At 31.5% G+C, this 21,581-nt stretch overlaps 1 protein-coding gene across 3 annotated transcripts; it reads right to left on the minus strand.

The window, feature by feature from the left end:
- Positions 1 to 466: 466 nt before the first annotated feature.
- Positions 467 to 7,499, minus strand: LOC129888818 (probable polyamine transporter At1g31830). 3 transcript variants are annotated; one of them, XM_055963845.1, is made up of 2 exons: positions 7,254 to 7,499; positions 467 to 2,421 (listed from the first exon to the last, which is right to left on the minus strand). In XM_055963845.1, the coding sequence occupies exons 1-2, from the start codon at positions 7,359 to 7,361 to the stop codon at positions 973 to 975; spliced, it is 1,557 nt and encodes a 518-aa protein (XP_055819820.1). In that variant the 5' UTR covers positions 7,362 to 7,499; the 3' UTR covers positions 467 to 972. The 3 variants fall into 3 exon arrangements, with proteins under 3 accessions (XP_055819820.1, XP_055819821.1, XP_055819822.1); XM_055963846.1 differs by lacking the exon at positions 7,254 to 7,499 and adding an exon at positions 3,536 to 3,642; XM_055963847.1 differs by lacking the exon at positions 7,254 to 7,499 and adding an exon at positions 3,540 to 3,618.
- Between the last annotated feature and the right edge of the window lie 14,082 nt (positions 7,500 to 21,581).

Raw genomic sequence — 21,581 nt, forward strand, 5'->3', positions numbered from 1 at the left:
TTGATTGTTGTTCTCTGACATTGATTCTATTTATTAGATAATATACAAGTTAAGAAATTGGGATGAATTTGAGAATGTATGTGTAGACATCGAAATTTGATTGAATTTACTATGGGCCTCTATAGAATGAGATCAATTTGTTTTGTTTTTAAAGATAATAATTTTAAAAAAAATCTTTTAAGTTCTATTTTAAGATTATATTAGCAGAATCGAATACACGTACAAGATACGTGTCGAGGAGCTAGTTATAAATAAAAACACAATCTTTAGTTAAATCTCATGACAAGTATGAGTGAGCTTCCCATGCATGTAAATAAATTTGTGCTTCCCAAACTACTAATGCCACTCATAAATTATATTGAACACTCGACTCAAAATTTCAAATAAGTCTTATTTTTTTCTAAAATGCAAAAGCTTTTCATACAAAAAAAAAACTTATACTTCAACACAAAACAACATCTTCAAATAGAAGTCACTCCAACTAGTCCAGATTTTATAAGCAAAATCTCTATCAAAACAGAGGGGCAACGAAAACTAGTCGAAAGCTCAAGAAATAAAACCAAATACAGAGAACTTCAATTCTACATCCTTATGATAGCAAAGCCAAAATGTGGAGGTACATGAACGTTCACTAAGATATAAACGTTTCAAAGAGAATGGATATAACAGCTATTATGAAAGTCGAGCTAGCAAATAAGGAGTAACAGTAAAATGAGGGTTTGAACATTTTCGTACATTGAGTAACTTGTCATGGATCATAAAAAGAGAAACCATATTCATCGTCTATTTCTAATGCCATCATCCTTATGGAATAGGCAGAGGAGCAAGGCAAATATAAGCTTACAAGATTCAAAAGCCGGAAGGATCATCCATCATCCTTATGGAATATCTCTTTTCTCTATGCCCTCCACGAATATTCGTTGTTGCAGTGTGCTGTTAGTAGGAAAAGATACAACGACATATGAGAATCAATCAATGAAGTAATGCTCCATTATCGCGATGAATGTCAGGAAGATGAGGACTAATGGAGAACTTCAACCATTTCTTCTTCTCAACGCGTTTAAGACACGGTTGCATAACCAACCCGATTGCAACAGCAGCAAGGCTTATGATCATGACTTTAACTGTTGAAAATGCCAAAACAATACCGACAAGTATGGTTGGAGGAATACACAACAGGATGGCTCCGATTGTTCCGCCAGGTATCTTGAAAGGGCGCGATGCATTTGGAAACTTTATCCTTAATCGTACGAATGCTATAAATTCCAAGATCATACCAAAGCAATACAAGAAGTTTTCTGCAGCTACAATTTCTTGAAAGCTCATCCACGAAAGCAAAATCACACCGGAAGCTGAAAATAGGATCCCAACTAGAGGTGTTCCATGACGTGATCTCTTGGCAAAGAACTCGGGTAGCATACCTCTCTCAGCCATACCAAGTAGCTGAAAAGAGTCACTGCTCATTTCTGCCACAAATGTCCCCATATTTGACAATGCAGCAGCCCCTTGAATCCACCATCTTAGCCACACTCCACCAAGTATTTTCGCAATATCTGAGAAATAACCATCCGTCCACAGGTCACGTTCTAGTGGAACAGCTCCAGTACCAACTAATAGAGGGAAAAAGTAGGATAAAACGACTAGAATCACAGCATAAAACAGAGCTTTAGGCAGAGTTTTCTTCGGATTATGTACTTCTCCTACAAGAGTACTTATTGAATCCCAATAATTCAGATTCCAAAAGAGAGTGTTAAGATACAAGTTCCAATCAACGTTGTGCACATCCGCCACCAACCACCTCGTAGGCCTTAGTTTAGGAATAGAGATCAACCCCATAACAACAAAAGGAAGAATCGACAATATCCCGAGCAGAACGGCAACCCATCCAACAATAGTTAAACCTCTATAGTTCATGTAAGTAAGGACTAAAGTAATGCCTATGACCGCGATAACACGAGGGAGTCCACCACCTAATGCAGGAACTCCTGATTTCAGATAATCAAGAAACAAAACAGGGTAAAGAGCGTTATCGATTACTCCACTCAACCATTTCACCCAACCTTGTTGAAATCCCCAGTATGGACCTAATGCAGATGAAACCCAAACAACATAGCCACTATTTTCGGGGAACATTGTGCCTAATTCAGCTGTAATAAGTGCCTCAGGGACACTCCATATAATTGGGAAAACCAAGAATCCAACAAGTGCAAGAAGTGGACCAGATGCTTGTACAGTATCCTCAACACCAAATGGTCCACCTGATACTTCATAGAAAATGAGAAAAACCAAAGGCAATAGTGAAAGTTTCCTATCATTATTTGCCCTTGAAGAAGAAACAACTTCATTAATCTCTATGTATTCTGCATCATTGCACTCCCCCATTGGAATTGTAGCTTCTCTTTGAGGTAAGTCCCTTGCTTTCTGCATTTAGCATCAAATCTTTAGCATTACCATCTCACTGAAATTAAGTAAAGAACAACATACACAGTGTAATTCCACAGGTAGAGTTTGGGGAGAGTAGTGTGTAGAGAGACTGTCTCCTATAGACCCTCAGCTCAAGGAAAAGCATTTTAAAGCATTTCGATAAAAAAGAAAATAACGAGAGTGAAGAAGCCATTACAAAAAAATTAACTAAAGAAAAATATGAGAAAACATTTGTAAAAGAAACAGTAACTACAACAAAATAAGACAATAATCGGGGTACAATAACAATAAAAGTAACAGAAATCGAATAACAATAAACTACAAGAGCGATACTATAATTACTAGTATGAAAGAATAAGCGAGATCAGATTCAAACTACTTACTAATGTTCTATCCTAATCCACATCTCTGTAACCTTCTATCTAAGGTCATATCTTTTTTTTTTTTACCCCCCATTTTTGAGGATTTATAGTGTTTCCACACTTCCCCTCCAGTGTGACTCGAACCCAAGACCTACCGGTCGTGGATGGAGGTGCTTAACCAACTGAGCAAGCCTCACTTGTCAAGGTCATATCCTTGGTTAGTTAAGTTGTGTCATGTGCTGGTGATATCATGCTAAAGCAAATAAAGGTTGCTATCCTAATTCGTATCCTCGATAAGCTACAATTATGATATGTCATGTCTAATCGTCTCTCTCAAAAAGTCATCTAGCTAAAGCAAATAAAGGAGAAATCTTTATCATTCAAACTACTTGCGTTCTATCCGAATACAGTCATGTCATGTACTATCTAATTAAATTTCCCAAAGAATCATCTGACTAAAGCAAATAAAGGAGCAATCTTTACCAACTTATGACATAGTTCTTCACTAATAATCAAATCTTTTTACAGAAACAAAAGCAAAACAACCAAAAAATACAAAATTGCTTAGTGGGTCATCAGATTCTTGAACAAGAAGTAAGAAGAAAGCAATTAAAAAAAGAAGAAACATGAATTAACCCATAAAAGATGCATCAGAAACACAAACACAGAATTAATTGTTTTCCACTCAAACTATGTTATACATATGAAATTTTATTTATTTATTTTTTAAAAAAAAGTTTAATAATTACCTACACTGAACTCATCAACTTTAATTCTTGAATCTGTTCTTTTGCTTAGATTTAAAAAAATATCAAAAATTTGCAGAAAACTGAGAGAAGAAATAGTAAATTATATGAGTACATATATATATTTTCATGGTATTTTGTTCTGCAACAGAAAGCAGAGTCTGTTGTTCGCAGAGTACACTCACACACACCCCACTACAAATTTTCTTTTGTTTTTTACTTTTTGCCTTTTTAACATAAAGTATATTTTTTTTTTAAGAAAAGCTTTTTTTATTTTATCATCAAATTTATAGACTTTAAGTTAGTTAATTAATTTTAAAAATGATAAAGCAGAGATGAAAGAAAAGATTACTGGAAACTCTGAAATTAGGAGAAAAAGTAGAGGTAAAATTGAGTTATTAAAAATATTTTATTTGTCTTCTTTGAGCTTAGGCCATCACTTATCTGACTTAAATCACTTAATACACAAACACAGACACTTTCAACTCATTTTTTTTTTGTCAGTTGAACACTCCAATTAATAAAATAATTATTTAGACACTTTCAAAATTCATGTATCATGTCAGCTTGTTGAAGTGTTTAGTTTTCAATTGAGACCAATTAGTTGAGGTGTCTAAATGTGCACTTTTATGCATATTTGTCTGACCAAATTTAAATATTTATTTATATATTATGTCTATATATTTTATAGCACAATTTAGATCCTAAATTTTTTTTTGTCACCTCCAACTTATTTAAAAGACATTAGAGGCCCCTATTGTTCTCAACACCAGAAAACTTCATCATTCTCTCCTTAAAAGCTATCTGTGTAAAATTAAGACAATAAGACACTAGGAAAAACATTGTAACCATGAAAAGATACATGTATAATAATTATTGTCAAGTGCTTTTGTAGCTTAATTTAGTAAACAATTTTCACAATCTTTTTCAAAAGTAGTTTGTAAAAAAGCAATAATTAACAAAGAACTTTTGGACTAATTAAAACTCTCCCACTCCTCTAGTTTATGAGACAAAGAATTATGAATATCTCCCCTCTTTTGTTGATAAAAAACATAGATATTTATATAGCTATAATTATCTCATTAAAGATAAATTATAATTTAAAAATTAAATTATTTATAAATATAAAATATAATATTCTTTTAATGATAAAATTTAAAAAGTATCATGTAAATTGAAAAGAAATTAAGAACTTGCCTTGAATGCGCTTCATTAACTAGACTAGATAAAAGTAATAGTTTATTCAAATAGCTACCACTACACTACTTCTATATTCTCTTCGTCTCAAAATAAGTATTACTTTACTTTAGTTCAACAACAACAACAACAACCCAGTGAAATCCCACAACGTGGGGTCTGGGGAGGGTAGAGTGTACGCAGACCTTACTCCTACCAAGGTAGGACGGCTGTTTCCGAGAGACCCTCGGCTCAAAAAAGGCATAAAAGGGGGTCAGATAAGGTTAACGTTCACGTTCATTAAAAAAACAATAAACACAATATATAATTTATTAAATTATTTTTATTTATTAGATATTTTTTAAAAATTAAACACTATTTCCTGCCGTCTGTCAATTAGTTAACCATCAACATAATTTAATTAATGATCGTATAATTAAGAGAAATAGTTCTTTAATATAAGAGTGTAATTTGAAATAAATATTATTTTTTTATCTTAAATTTTTAAAGAAATATTTATTTTAGGATAATCTTTTTCTTAAAACTAAAATTATACTTATTTTGGAAAGGGGGTAGTTATATTGGTTGTCATGATTATTATATAAAGTAAACTAAGTCAAGCATGCGTCAATTATTTGTTTTAATCTTTTATGTCTCTGCATGTGTGTTTTCTTTTCTTTCTTTTTTCCATCAAAATTCAAAGGTAATTAAATTAGTCATTAAAATTAGTGCACTCATTGTGGCGTGCAGAAAATACCTCTTCTTTCCTTTTTCCAACCAACATGTAAACCCCACCAAATCCCATAACATTCAACAAAAACACACACAACACAAAGTAACATAACAAGGATAAGTTAAATTAGAAAAATTATTTATGAATAACAAATATATAATAAGTGTCTAAACAATGTATAATTTTTGTGTATATATTAATTATGCATATATTATACAGTGATTATATATTGATACAGAGGCGAACTCAGGTAAAGATATATATAGAGAAAGAGTGAGAATTTCTTTGGCTTCTTCATATTTTTGAATTCTCTTAATAATAATCCTGATTCTGCCATTGTATTAATAATATATACACTACATATTCGTTAAATTTTGTAAAAATTATATTCCGTCCTTCCCATTTTAACTATCGCTATAACTTTAAAAAGTTTGTCCCAAATTAATAATCATCTTATGAATTCAACACTAAAATGAATAATTATTTTCAAGTATATCCTTACATTAAAGAAGAGTGCATAACATTATATTTATGATAAAACAACCAATCTAGTTTGATTATATGTTGAATTTATTATTTCATAATGGACGTGAAAAAAGCTAAAATGACAGTTAAAATCGAATGAAGAGAGTAAAGATTAAGATTATTTTGTTATCCAAATTTGTCTAAATGAAAAACTCTCATATATTTATTATATCAACGTAACATATCTTGATTTAACCCCAAAACTAAACTAAAAATATACTCATAAGTATAACTAAGATATACGACACAAATTCGAACTAATTAACATCTTAAAATAAGTACTTCCTTCATCTCATATTAGTTGTCATGTATACTAAAAATAATTGTCCCAAAATATTTGTCAATTTAAACAATCAAGAGAGAATTCATTATATTTTTCCAACTTTATCCTTAGGATTAATTATTCTAGAATTAAGAGGCACATAAATAAATAAAAATTAAAAAAATAATAAAGAATATATTAGTCAAATAACACACCTAATTAATATTTTCTTAAGAGTTGTGCAAACAAATAGAACGGAGGGAGTATCAAATAACGAATGAAATAAAAAGGGCATACAAAGTATTTATAAGAAGGTATTAAACTCCTAATATTCTTTATAACTCTCTCTATATATATGCATGTTTTGGTACATTTTTTAAGAAGTAATAAATAAAATAATAATTTTACGATCACTTTTAATCGTTGAGTCATTTAAATATTGAAAAATAAATAATAATAAAAATAATAAAAGGTAAAATAAATATAAAATAACAAAATCTCTTATTTTTTGAATCGAACAAATAAAAATGAACATTTATTTTTCGTATAGCGACGGAGGGAGTAATATGGTTAACTCGTATGTTATCATGTTCCTTGTCGCACCAATCATTTCCCTCATGAACTCGTCATGGTCGTGAAGTTAGAAATTTTTCTCCAGGATTTTAAAAATAGAAAAAGATAACCATATGAAGAAATTAATTAAAAGAACTCAATATCTACTATATCTAATAAAAAAAATAACTTTAATCTTATCTATATGTAATTTTTCAATGAATAAACTTCGTATGAAGCCCTTACGATATCATTTCTCCCCCTGGCTCATCACATGATAAATATGAACAAAGAAAAAGTAATAGGAATTTTGCCATTTTTTGAGGGTAACAAAATTAGTAACTTGAAAAATAAGATAAGTTACCATTTTGAACATGTTAAATCATATAGATAGTGGAAAACGAAATATTTTTTACACTGTCACTGTCAGTATATACAAGTTAATTTCATTCGAATTTAGATAAATTAATTACCTGATCATCACCATTCTGCGCAGATTTATCATTTTGTGCTACTGCAACTTGCTGTTGAGCATTGGGAACTTCAATGGAGGATTTTGTTTCGAATTTTGTTGTCACCATTTTTTTTAAGACACACCAAAAACAGAAGAAGATAATTAATTTCTCAGTTGAGAAGTGAAAGAAATTAAATTAAAACAGAGGAATTTTGTGATATTTTCATGTTTAATGGGATAATAATAAGTGTTAAAAGAAGGAATTTGGAGAGGGTTTGTGGGGATTTGTTCATTAGGCTTCTTTATATAGACTTTCGATTTTAATTAGTTTGACTAAAAATAAAATATAAAAAGATTTTTTGGACTTGTAATTTTAAACTTAAAACTTTCTTCGTCTCAATTAATTTGACATTATTTGACCAGATACAACAACAACAACAACAACAACAACCCAGTGAAATTCCACATCGTGGGGTCTGGGGAGGGTAGAGTGTACGCAGACCTGACTCCTACCAATGTAGGACGGCTGTTTCCGAAAGACCCTCGGCTCAATAAAAGCATAGAAAAAGGTCAGACAAGAATATTAGAGTAAATAAGTAAATGACGAAAACGGTCCAAACAATAGTATAATCAAAGCACAAAAAAAACAGTAGATATTATTATTGTATAATAACATAAATACCATAAATAACATACATCAGAGAACAAGAAATCATAGTGCGTTAATACGCCTACGAATAAGAAATTTTGTTATGTTTATCAAATTGCACTTATTAAAAGCATTTTAATGCTTATTTTTAGTTGACTTTTCTTCATAATAAAGTGTTAAGTGAGATTCAATAAAGATAAAATGAGGATGGTGCCATTAATTAGTTGTTAAATACTCCTTCTATTCCATATTAAATAAATTTTTGAGATTTTTTTCATAATTCAAAATAAGTGAATTGTTCAAAGTTTAAGATAAATATTTGAACTTTTTCCCTTCTTTTACATTTTTTAGTTGATAAGTTTAAGAGAGTTGATTGCTCATTTATGATTTTAATTTGAATTATTTCTATTTTTAAGAATAATTTGACAATAATTAAAAGGGCAAAAGTGGAAAGAGACATTTAATTTTTATCCTAAATTTTTTTTCTTAATAAGTATGCATTGACTTACAAATTCACTTAAGATGGACTAAAAGAAATAAGAAAATGTGACTTTTCTTAAACGGCTTGAAAAAGAAAGAATATCACATAAATTGAAACAAAAAAAGTATGAGATTTATGTGGCTAAAAAGACATGTCATTATAGGAAAATATGAAAATACCATTTGAAGCTTATGAATTCAAAATTTAAATCACGTTGAATTACTAAAGTCAGAGTCAAAATAGAATTTGAAACTTAATGAATTCGGAATTTTAGTCATTGTGGTTACTAAAGACGTCTTTAAATGCATAAGCAGGGGCGGAATCAGAATATTTGATAAGGGGGTTCAAGAAAATTAAAAAATAAGGGACTGGATGAAAAAAGTAAACAAATGTGTCATTGCCAAGAATTGAACCCGCGACCACAGGCTCAATCACAGGCGCCTTATCCACTTATCCACAATATCCATTTGTTAAGGAGATGCAAAAATAATATTTGTGCATGAATAAAAAAATTCGCAGTATATATATTGTGCAATTTTCCGACGAAGGGGGTTCGATCGCCACCCCTCGCACCCCTGTAGTTCCGCCCCTGTGCATAAGTGAAATATCATTTGAAGCATATGAATTTTAAATTTTAGTCTTTTTGAGTTATTAATTTCTACGTTAATAATTTATACATATTACTTTCTCAAGATAATTAAAAATTTAATTTAAAACTATTGGATTCTGTAGAACCGCTTTCTACGCTCTAGTTAAACTCGTAATTGAGAGATCGTTTGATTTGTGGAATAAGAAATAATAATTAAATTTTTTTTTTAAAATAGTTACTTTATAGTCATTTGGTTAAACTTTCAATTTTGAAGTTAGCAATCTCATAATTATTATCTATCATAATTGTGATATTATTTTTATATCACATTTAAGGAAATTAAGAAGATGCGTCCTTCTTTCTTTGCATTGTTCCAAATAGAGGCAAGAAGTCCATGGCACAATGGTCATAATCAGATCTATTCATATATTTGGGAATTCCAAATCCAATAATATAATTTATTTATTTGATGTTTCTTTTTTTATTTTTATAATAATTTAAATATTATATGTTATATGTGAACTGAAATTGAACCAATCCCATCATGATCAAGCTGTATAGTTGTCTCTTTTTTTTTGGCTCCAATTGTAGGTGGGTGGTGGGGTGTTTTTTTGGAAATTACTTTTTTAATAAATAAGTGGGAATGATGCTTTATTTTGAAGTTATCTAGAAATGATATAGGAATTCATTAATTTATTCACATATTAAATCTACCATCCAATTATTAATTAATATTTAAAACTGTATTTTAAAAATTCAGAATCTATAAAATTAAAATTATGATTTCACCTCTATTTAAAGGTATATTTTATTTAACACTAATTTAAAATTATATTTATATTTTGTGTCTTATAATATAATCTGTCGTGTAATCTTAAATAAATTTCTCACATCTTGAATTCTTAAAAATAAGAATAAATGAAAATGAGATCCAACACATGAGTTTTGTGAACTCTCAATATATATAGACAAAATGACTATGAAACGTATGAGAAAATATCATGTACTGATTTTTGTATGGATTGTCAAATTTAGCAATTTTTTGTGCTTTTCCTCTTCACTTTTCCCCCCTTTTGAGGATTTTATGCAAATGCCTTTTACCTACTCTCACCAACTAAATCTAATGATATTAGATTTTTATTAATAAAATTCAAATGTCTATTATATATTCATAAAAAAAAATGAATTTGTATATATAATATGATTTTTAGGTGAAGAGGATTTCTGAGCCAATCCAAATATTGCCTGCTCGAAAAGTAAGGAAAGAGTCAATTGTGATGCCTATTGATATGTAAAGCGTGAATAACATAATATGAGCTCAATATTAAGTAGATCAAGGATATAAATGAATATCATAGTAAAAAGATTAGACACTATACCTAATTCGACTCAAAAAAATTAGTTCATATGATGAGAATTGCCTTATTGTCGTGTTAAAAAATAACACCTCTATACTTGTAAACATGTGTTAAAAGAATGGCTACTACTTTCTTCCTTTAAATATTAATTAAATCTGTTAAATATTCAGAAACCACCACAAAAAGGCTAGCTATACCTATATTACATGTTTTTTTCCTTGTAAAATTATAAGAATTATTACTAGTAATTAAAATATTTGTGCACATGTTGAAGAACACAAATAGATATGACCCATATGAAATGCAAGCACCTAGTGTACTAATTTGTTCTATATTTTTGTGTTTTAGTCAAACCAAATTGCATTATATTGACCAACTTTTGCTTTTGCATATGCACTAAAAATGTCATGCTATTCAACACATTTTTTAAAAGCTCCTTATATATAAAAAATATATTCAACCATTGCTTCGATTAGTTATCATATTATTTGTCAGTGTTACCTAACACATTTTTTCCAAGCTCCTTATATATATTCAACCTTTGCTTCGATTAGATTATTATATTATTTGTTATTATTATTATTATTCTTTTCTTCATTAGTTATTTCTATACTTTTATATCTCCTTTGCTAACCTACTTTGAAATGCTTTAAAGAAAATTTTATTTACAAAGATAGTTTCGCAAGGTGATTGTTGGTAAGATAAATATTCTTTGTCGAAAAATTATATATGAATAAAAAAATATCATATATATATATATATATATATATATATATATCAAAATTACTTGTGATAGATATATATTATAAACCAGAAACATCCTTAGAAAATATTATACGTCAGTATTGAGTATTATCAATTCCTATATGTTTAGTGCACCCTAACATTACTAATTAATACTTCATAAACATTTCTTAAAAAGTTATACAAACTTAATTACATTTATACTTATATCAACAAGCGGATTTAAAATGTAATCTATGTGTTCGTGTGAATTCAAAATGTTTTGCCAAATTATGTATATGACTAAGAAATTTACTAAATATCTGTAAATATTTGTAATGATCTGTCTCCGTCATTATGGATAAGTCAATGGGGAAGGAATCGGGCCGGAAAACTTTCGGATAGTGACTGAAAAATATTGAGCCTAGGCCAGGCTTGGAGGAAATCTGAGTTAGATGAGGTCTAGGTTAATCCGGTAATGGATGGGGGATTGAATTTTCAGTTTGATATTGAGTTGATAGCCAAGACGATATGAAGCTTGTACGGCTTTACGGAATTATATTCGATCAAATAAAACTTCCAAAATTAAACTTGACATGAAGCATAGATGTTAAAATGTCATAAGATAAGGGTATGTTGTAAAATGGGAGGCTTGATACTCAATCAGAGAGATTTTGTCTCCATGTATCCTATCAAAGTGGGATTAATTCCGTCAGGGGGATGCTGCAGCGGGACGGTCCAGCTGTGGGGGACAGTCGGGATTAAAATCGAGAAAAGTCCCAAAAACATTATTTTTCGCAAACCTTCATTCTTAAGAGCTAAGAGGCGACATAGGGCAGTTCCTCACCATCTTTCCACGAACTCTCGCGACAAAGGTAAGTTAATTACTCTAGTACTTCATAATTTAATTCTCAAAACTTAGAATCATAGTGGATCATCGTTGGGGAGGGTTTTGGCCTAAAATTTATGGTGGGAAAAGTCATAGTTTTTTTTGTTTTTTTTTCTTGGAAAAGTCATAGTTGGGTATTAGGATCATGGATTTAGCCAAAGGTTATAATTTTCAGATAAATTGGGCCATTTTATTGATCTTTTGCATATGTGCGAATGTTTTTAGACCAAGAACAAGTCGAACGAACTCGGAAAGGGAAAGCTCCAGCAGTTTAGAATTTTCAAAAGCTTGATTTCGAGGTAGGTGATGGTTTTGTCTTCGTTTATGTGTTATATGTGCTTGATAGTTACTTCATCTGTATGCATATAGGTATGTGAATAGGGAAAGATGAAATGAAACATGTGAAATGATTGTTTATTGTTTATGGCTTGCAATGAACCTGTTCTTGATAATTATGACTGTTGAAACCATTCACTATATTTGTGGTTGTGCTGTATTTGTTTGGATCCGGTGCCACGTTCCGACACATAATTGAATTGAGTGTCACATTCCGACACATATATGGATTGGATGTCACGTTCCGATACAACATTGGATCTGGTGTCACGTTCCGACACACCAATATGTGAAGTATGGGTTCCATGAGAGGACCATTCCTGATTGTGTTTTGAAATTAAGACTTTTAACTTGTGTATTCTATGTATATGTGTGTTTACTGTGTTGTAAGTTCTTGTTTATATCTCGCTTACTGGCTAGCCGCGTGATCCTACCAGTACACCATTATTTTATGTACTGATATTTCACTTGCTCTTTCTTTGTTGAGTATAGGACATCTTCAGGTGGTTGGTGAGAAACCTCGAGTAGATAATCGTTAAGTTATAGAATTCAAGGGTAAGCCTATCATGATTTCTTATTATATCTTGGTCCATCCTTCCCGAACTAAGGCTTTCAGACATTGTTGTTTTATGGCTTTTGGGGTTACACTCCCTTTTTCTTTAGACATGATATTTTATTTAGAGTGTTGGTACAATGACCTTTAGATCCTAAGTGTTAAATTTCCACATATTCTAGTTGAATTGACTGAGTTTATGAGGACTCAACACCCTTTCTATAGTTAAACCTGCTTTCATATCTTTAAATGCTTTTATTCATTGAAAATGTTGATTTTGGGTTGTGCTATCGATTTTTCCACCGAAGGGTTAGTGTAGGTGTCAATCATGATATTTTAGAGTCGCGACAATATTTGATTTTGAATCCAATTATTATTATATGTTAATATATCATTGACTAGTTGTAAGAGTTCATAAACTTCAAATCATGGATCAGCCTCTGAGCCCGACCTACCTATTGTATTTTATTCTAAAATACCAATATTAATTTATAAACATTATATATTTTTGAGAAATGCCACTCATCATAACATTAATGAACAAAAAAGGAAGTTAACATGATTAACATTTTTCAAAGTTCCATATCTTTTCTTTCCTTTTATTAAGGTAATTTTACACAAATTTCATATTGTTATGAGCTAATTACATTCTATTCCTATTCTTTTCAAAATTACAAAATTCTTTGAAATTTAAGGATTTCAGATACATCACTTAACGTTTCGATACACCGCGTCCCAATTTCGAATACACCACTCAAGGTCCAGATACATCGCGTCGCGATATATTACCTTTGTTGATATAAGACACACCTGTTCCGATACATCACTCAATGTCCCGATACATCACATCCCAATGCATTACCTTTGTTGATACAAGACACACATCTCCCGATACATCGTGTAAGAGTGATGTATTCGAGAATAGAAGAGAGTAGAGATTTTTATAATTTTTTCAAATGATAGAGAATTTTAAAAAATATGATAAAATAATGTGTATTTAGTTAATTTTTCCTTTTTTTAATGGGGTTGGGGAGGTGGTGGTAGTGCAACATGTTTTCTTTGTGTTAATTCATTCATCCCACGCGTGACTTTATTTTAAAGTTTTGTGAAGATTCCAAGCACTTTATATATAGACAGTCCATAAAGCCGAAAAACAATTAGAAAAAGCTTTCATAATTTTGTCAAAAAGTTAAGAGGACAACATAAGAAGAATAAGAAGAAATTAAAGAAGATATAATATAATTGATGTAAAAAGGAATTCAATTGTTGAGTACTAAGAGCCTCCATAGTGGATCATGCATTATTATTATTATTACTTCGAGGTTTTAGCACTTGTTTTATCCTCCTTTTTTGGTTATTAGGTGAAAGTTATATTCACTAAACGATTACTCAAATATTTGCACCAAACTAATTAATTTTATCCCGATTAAGTGATTTAATAAAATGAAACATGCATTAGTTAACCATGATGAAATGATACAAGTGTATGTGTATAGGTTGGATGTCAATCACGTCCCACCTTAGTTTAAAGACGTAATATTTTCTCATGTTCTGATAAACAATTTCTACTACTATTAGTACATTAGGATCAAATGCTTATCATTGGTAAGATATTGGAATTATCCAACATACCTCAACTTTCATTTTGGTGTAATGCTTTAATTTCCTCCTTATTAAAAAAAGTTCTATTGGATTAGGAATAATTAAGTACTGTTAAGTAGTGGACGTCCATTTCTTTGCGTGGACCCACCATTTTTATCAACACGATGCTCAACTTGCCTTCCTTTGTATCACTATAAATATGGCCATTATTTGTCATTATGAAGGAAAGAAGACATACTGCAATTCCTCTCCTTTTCTCATCTGTTCTTCCTTTGTTATTTCTTTCTTTGTTACTTCTTGTATCTTATTTTGTTGAAGCTAGTATAATTTTATAACACGTTATCAGCACGAGGCTCCAGCTATTTTTAGAAGGTAACAAAAAGTGGTAAGAGTTTTATTTAAATTTATTTTCATAAAATGGAAAATATTTTAAAACTTGAATTTACTGCTCTTGATATCTCTGGAAAAGGCTACTCATCATGGGCACTTGATGCCGAAATTCATTTAGAATCAATGGGTCTGGCAGACACCATTAAAGATGACAATATGGCATCCAATCAAGACCGTGCTAAAGCCATGATATTTCTCCGTCACCATCTTGACGAGGGGCTAAAATTACAACATCTCACATTAAAAACCCCCCTTAAATTGTGAAAAATTTTTAAAAAAAGATATGACCACCTGAAGTTGGTCATGCTTCCAAAAGCTCATCATGATTGGCTAAATCTGAGATTAATGGATTTCAAAAATATAACTGAATATAATTCTGCTCTATTTAGAATTATAGCTCAGTTAAATTTATATGGAGAAGAGATCACTGAGTAGGATAAACTGAAAAAAACATACTTCACATTTCCACCCGCGAATATGCTCCTGCAGCAGCAATATCGTGAAAAATAATTTTAAAAAATATTCTGAATTACTTTCTCACCTTCTGATTGCTGAACGCCACAATGAACTATTAATGAAAAATCATGATAGTCGGCCCGTTGGTTCTTTGCCCCTCCCTGAAGTAAATCAGGCAAATTATAACCAATGAGAAAGAGGTCATGACCTCAGTCGTGGTCGTGGTCAAAGAAGAAATTTTAATCATGATACTCGGCTGGCACCAAAAAATAATCAGCAATATAAAAGGCAGGGTAAAAAGTCAGAAGCTTTACCAAAGAAAAAATCAGAAAGTGTATGACATAGATGTGGAGGTGTGGAGCACTGGTCGCGGACTTGCCGGTCATCAAACCATTTGGTTCAACTATATCAGACATGTTTAAAAAGGATAGAAAATAACCCAGAGACAAATTTTATCTCTGAAGATAATATTGGGCCCATGCATTTGGATGTAGCTGATTTCTTTAATTTTCCAGATGAAAATATGAATATTGACAAGACTAATAATATGTAAATATTTTTCTTTTTATCTGTATTAAATATGATATTTGTATTTTCCTAGTCAATGTAAATAAATAAAATTTGTGTAATATACCATGTGTTAATACTTATTTTATTTCTTATTGAAGAAAATATGGAAATGCCTCAAATCTTGTTTGGATCAATGATAAATCAAGAGGATATTTGTCTAATTGATAGTGGAACAACTCATGCTATTTTTAAAGACAAGAAATATTTTTTCAATTTGCTTAGAAGAAAAGCCAATGTTACTACAATATCTGATAATTCAAAAATGATTGAAGGCTTCAGAAGAGCTACTATAATTCTGCCTAAGGGGACAAAAATTGTTATAGAAGATGCACTATTTTCTTCTAAATCCCCAAGAAACTTGTTAAGTTTTAAAGATATCCGCAGAAATGGATATCATGTTGAGACACTAAATGAAATGAATATTGAATATCTTGGTATAACCAAGAGTGTCTCAGGCCAGAAATATATTTTGGAAAAATTACCAACTTTGTCCTCTGGCCTATATTATGCAAAAATCAGTGCAATTGAAGCACATATGATCGTAAACCAGAAGTTTACTGATCTAAATAAATTTGAGTTATGGCATGATCGAATAGGTCATCCTGGATCAATAATAATGAGACGAATTCTTGAAAATTCAACTGGACATCCGTTAAAGAACCAGAAGATTTTTACAAATGATGAATTTTTATGTGCTGCTTATTATCAAGAAAAATTAATTGCCAGACCATCGACCCTGAAGGTTGACATCGAATCTCCTGATTTTTTAGAGCGTATACATTGAGATATATGTGGACCTATTCATCCACCTAGTGGATTATTTAGATATTTTATGATCCTAATAAATGCATCATCTAGATGGTCTCATGTGTGCTTATTATCATCTCGCAACCTGGCGTTTGCGAAGTTGTTAGCACAAATGATAAGATTGAGAGCGCAATTCCCAGATTATCCAATTAAGACCATTCGCCTTGATAATGCTGGAGAATTTACATCCCAAATTTTTAATGATTATTGCTTATCAATTGGATAAAAAATTGAACATTCTGTTGCTCATGTTCATACTCAAAATAGCCTTGCAGAGTCATTTATAAAGCGCCTACAATTGATAGCAAGACCTCTACTAATGAAAACAAAATTGTCAATTACTGTTTGTTGGTCATGCTATCTTACATGCAGCAAGACTTGTACATCTCAGACCGACACATTATAATAAATACTCTACGTCACAATTAATATTTGGTTATGAGTCAAATATAACCCATTTACGAATTTTTGGTTGTGCGGTATACGTGCCTGTAGAACCACCACAACGTACAAAAATGGGCCCTCAATGAAGGTTGGGCATATATATTGGGTTTGACTCACCCTCCATAATTCGATACCTTGAACCGTTGACTAGAGACTTATTCACTGCTCGATTTGTAGATTGTCGGTTTGATGAAACACTCTTTTCGCCATTAGGGGGAGAGAAAAAGGAACCCGAAAAAGACAAAGAAATTGCGTGGAAAATTTCATCACTATCTCACTTTGATCCACGTACCCGCACATGTGAGCAGGAGGTCCAGAAGATCATCCACTTACAAAAATTAGCAAATCAAATGCAAAATGCATTTACGAATTTGAAAAAGATAACTAAGTCACATATCCCTGCAGTGAATGTGCCTATCTGAATTGATGTCCCAAAAGGACCATTTACTAGTATCATAGCTTCTGAATCCCAAACACGTCTGAAGCGTGGTAGACCATTGGGATCAAAGGATAAAAATCCTAGAAAGAGAAGTGTGAGAAATAATAAAAATGATACTACACAAGAACCTTCTGAAGAAGGTCAAGATTTGAGTACTTCTGATATTCCTGTAGAAATCAGTGAGCCCGAGACTCAAGTGAATGAAGAACTTTCAATAAGTTCTACCGTGATGAGATAAATTTAGATCGATCAAAAATCACAGTTGATAATATTTTTGCATATAATATTGCATTTAACCTCATGCAAGATAGTGAAAGTCTTGAGCCTAAATCCGTCGAAGAATGTCGACGTAGATATGATTGGCCAGAATGGCAAAAGGCAATTCAATCAGAATTAGACTCACTTGCTAAACGTGAGGTTTTTGGACCAGTAGTCCGAACCCCTGAAGGTGTAAAACCAGCTGGCTATAAATGAGTTTTTATGCTAAAACGAAATGAGAGAAATGAAATTGTAAGAAACAAGGCACGCCTTGTTACAGAAGGATTCTCTCAAAGATCCGGGATCAACTATGAAGAAACATATTCACCGATTATGGATCGAATAACTTTTCAATATCTCATCAGTTTAGCTGTACATAAAAATCTTAAAATACACCTAATGGATGTAGTTACGACTTACCTTTATGGTTCACTTGATAATGAAATTTACATGAAAATCCTAGAAGGATTAAAATTGCCTGAATCATGTAATAAATCTCGGGAGATGTACTCAGTGAAATTGCAAAGATCATTATTTGGTCTAAAACAATCATGCGTATATGGTATAATCGCCTCAGTGAGTACTTAATAAATGAAGGCTATATAAATGATGTCATTTGTCGATGTGTTTTTATTAAGAAAATGGAATCAGAGTTTATTATACTCGCCGTTTATGTTGATGACATAAATCTCATTGGAACCCCTGAAGAGGTCCAAAAGGTGATTGAATATCTAAAGAAAGAATTTGAGATGAAAGACCTTGGAAAGACAAAACTTTATCTAGGTCTCAAATTGAACATTTAGCAGACGAGGTCTTTGTCCATCAATCTGCCTACACTGAGAAAATCTTAAAAAGATTTTATATGGACAAAGCACATCCATTAAGTACTCCAATGGTTGTTCGATCACTTGAAGTGGAAAAAGATCAATTTCGACCTCCAGAAGACGATGAAAAAATTCTTGGTCGTGAAGTACCATATCTCAGTGCTATTGGTGCACTTATGTATCTTGCTAACGCAACTAGGCTTGATATAACATTTTCTGTTAATTTGCTAGCAAGGTATAGTTCATTCCCAACGCGAAGGCATTGAAACGGTATCAATCATATTTTGCGATACCTGAAGGGTACTATTGATATGGGTTTGTTTTATACTAACAAAGGTTGCGCAGACCTTATTTGTTATGCAGATGCATGTTATTTATCAGACCCACATAAAACTCGATCTTAGACAGGCTATCTATTTACACACGGAGGAACTGCTATATCATGGCAATCTACAAAGCAGTCCATTGTTGCTACTTCTTCAAATCATGCTGAAATAATAGCAATTCATGAAGCAAGTAGAGAATGTGTGTGGTTGAGATCGATGATACAGTTCATCAAAGAAAGATGTGGTCTGAAAAATGATGTTAAAGTACCCATAATTATATTCGAAGACAATGCCGCGTGCATAGCTCAATTGAAGGGTGGCTTCATAAAAGGAGATAGAATGAAACATATTTCACCAAAATTATTCTTCACACATGATCTACAAAAGAATGGTGATATTGATGTACAACAAGTTCGTTCGAGTGATAATCTTGCAGATTTATTCACAAAGGCATTACCAACATCAACTTTTGAGAAATTAAGATATAAGGTTGGAATGCGTCGTCTCCAAAATATCAAATGAAGTTTTCATCAGGGAGAGTAAAATACGCGCTGCACTCTTTTTTTCCTTAACCAAGGTTTTGTCCCACTGGATTTTCCTGGTAAGGTTTTTAACGGGGCAGCAATCAAGGCGTATTATCAGATGTGTGTACTCTCTTTTTCCCTCACTAGGCTTTTTCCACTGAGTTTTTCTTATTAAGGTTTTAATGAGGCACAACATCTATGGATGTCCAGGATAACTATGTATATTTATTTTTTTAGCATTTTTCTTTACACGTGGACATCCAAGGGGGAGTGTTAAGTAGTGGACGTCCATTTCTTTGTGTGGACCCACCACTTTTATCAGCACGATGCTCAACTTGCCTTCCTTTGTATCACTATAAATATGGCCATTATTTGCCATTATGAAGGAGAGAACACATAATGCAATTCCTCTCCTTTTCTCCTCTATTCTTCCTTTGTTATTTCTTTCTCTGTTATTTCTTGTATTTTATTTTGTTGAAGCTAGTATAATTTTATAACAAGTAGATATTTGTTTTCAACATTTTACTCTCTTTAATGTCACTTTCAACTTTACAATATAGAAAAGATTTCAACTTTAAGCATCTTAATTAGTAGTTAAGTGCAACTTGGATTTTGACATGCAAACATCAAATATCATAACGATTTTTATTTAGTGAATCTAAGGACCAAATACCCAAAAAAATATTTATTTTAAAATCAGTGTTCGGCACGAAAATTTCCTCTTTAACTTGAAGTTTTATTTTAAATTTGGTAAACAAGTTACAAGTAGTTTTTCAACTATCTTTTCATTTTTAAAGTTTTCTTTACGTACATTCAAGCATGAACATGATTTAAAATATATTTTTTTGTAAATTGTATAATCAAAAATACAACTTTATCTTCAACTTCAACTTCATAAATTTCAAATAAAATAAAATATATTTAAAATTTATGATCAAACGCCTACTAATTATAAATCTAAAACCCCCTACTAATTATAAATCAAAAGAGGGTAAAAACATTAGGAAAAGATTTTAAGGGAATGGGATTTATTCTCTTGCTGCTAATTATAGTAGAAAAAATAGTTATTGATAAAGGAAAATCTAAATACTGAATGTATAATTTTTGTATATTTAACTAGCGATTGTAATAATGATGTACTAATTGAAAGAATTCAAGCAAAACCGGCAGTTGTGTACAAAACTCTTAATCTAGTGCAAGTTATCGTGTAGGGGCATGTCACGATCCAAATTGGGCCGTGAGTGATACCCACACTAACTCTTCAGTGGGAGAATCAAATCACACCCCAAACTAGCATCCTAATACAAAAGTAAGTATAAAAAGATGTGAAAACTGTTTTTATATAAGCTTTAGGCTGAGTTTTCATAAACTCAGAAATAGATCTAAACACTGTCATAAAATAGTTCAATCATGCGGAAGTCAACCCCCTAGAACCTGAAAATTATTGTCTCAAAACTACTAAGTAACAAGTCTAAGAGTAAGAGTGCAACCCCAAAAACAACAATGTAAAGTAACGTCTGAAAGATATAGTCTAAGTCCTTAACGGATGGACTATGAGATAAGATGGATCCATGACAGTCTGAAAAACTGGCTCACCCTTAAATCCAATAAATCAGTGGTCTCCTAACCGAGGTCTGTCAGCAACCGCCTGAAGATGTCTTGTAATCAATAAGGAAAGAGCAAGTGTAATTTCAGTACGCATAAATAACGATGAATTGATAGAATCACGCGGCTAGCCCAGTAAGTGAAACATGCACAAGTAACTATAATATAGTAAAGATAGGCATATATGGACACAAATTACCATTTATCATTTCATAAGCATTATATAGTTTCACGGTGTCAATCTCAATACAACAGTCAACAATAGTCCTCTTATGGGACCTATACTCAAATTGTTAATTTGTATCGACGTAGTACCCGATCCAATTATCTGTCAAAATTTGACCCGGTCTAATACATGTGTTGAAACATGATATCCCATCCAATATATGTATCGGAACATGACACCCGATCGAATATATCACAATCACAACGAATAGTTCAAATACTTTTGCACAATCAAGTAACAAGTTCATTGGATGCAATTGATCATAGTAGTCATTTCGTTAAATCCATTACATCTTTTC

Source organism: Solanum dulcamara, chromosome 5, assembly GCF_947179165.1.
Source record: "Solanum dulcamara chromosome 5, daSolDulc1.2, whole genome shotgun sequence".
NCBI lineage: Eukaryota > Viridiplantae > Streptophyta > Magnoliopsida > Solanales > Solanaceae > Solanum > Solanum dulcamara.

Coding starts and splice junctions, on each gene's coding strand:
- LOC129888818 (XM_055963845.1), bottom strand. CDS start 7,361: ATGGTGACAACAAAATTCGAAACAAAATCCTCCATTGAAGTTCCCAAT. Junction 2,422..7,253: donor CGCAGAATGGTGATGATCAG/GTAATTAATTTA, acceptor TGCTAAATGCAG/AAAGCAAGGGACTTACCTCA.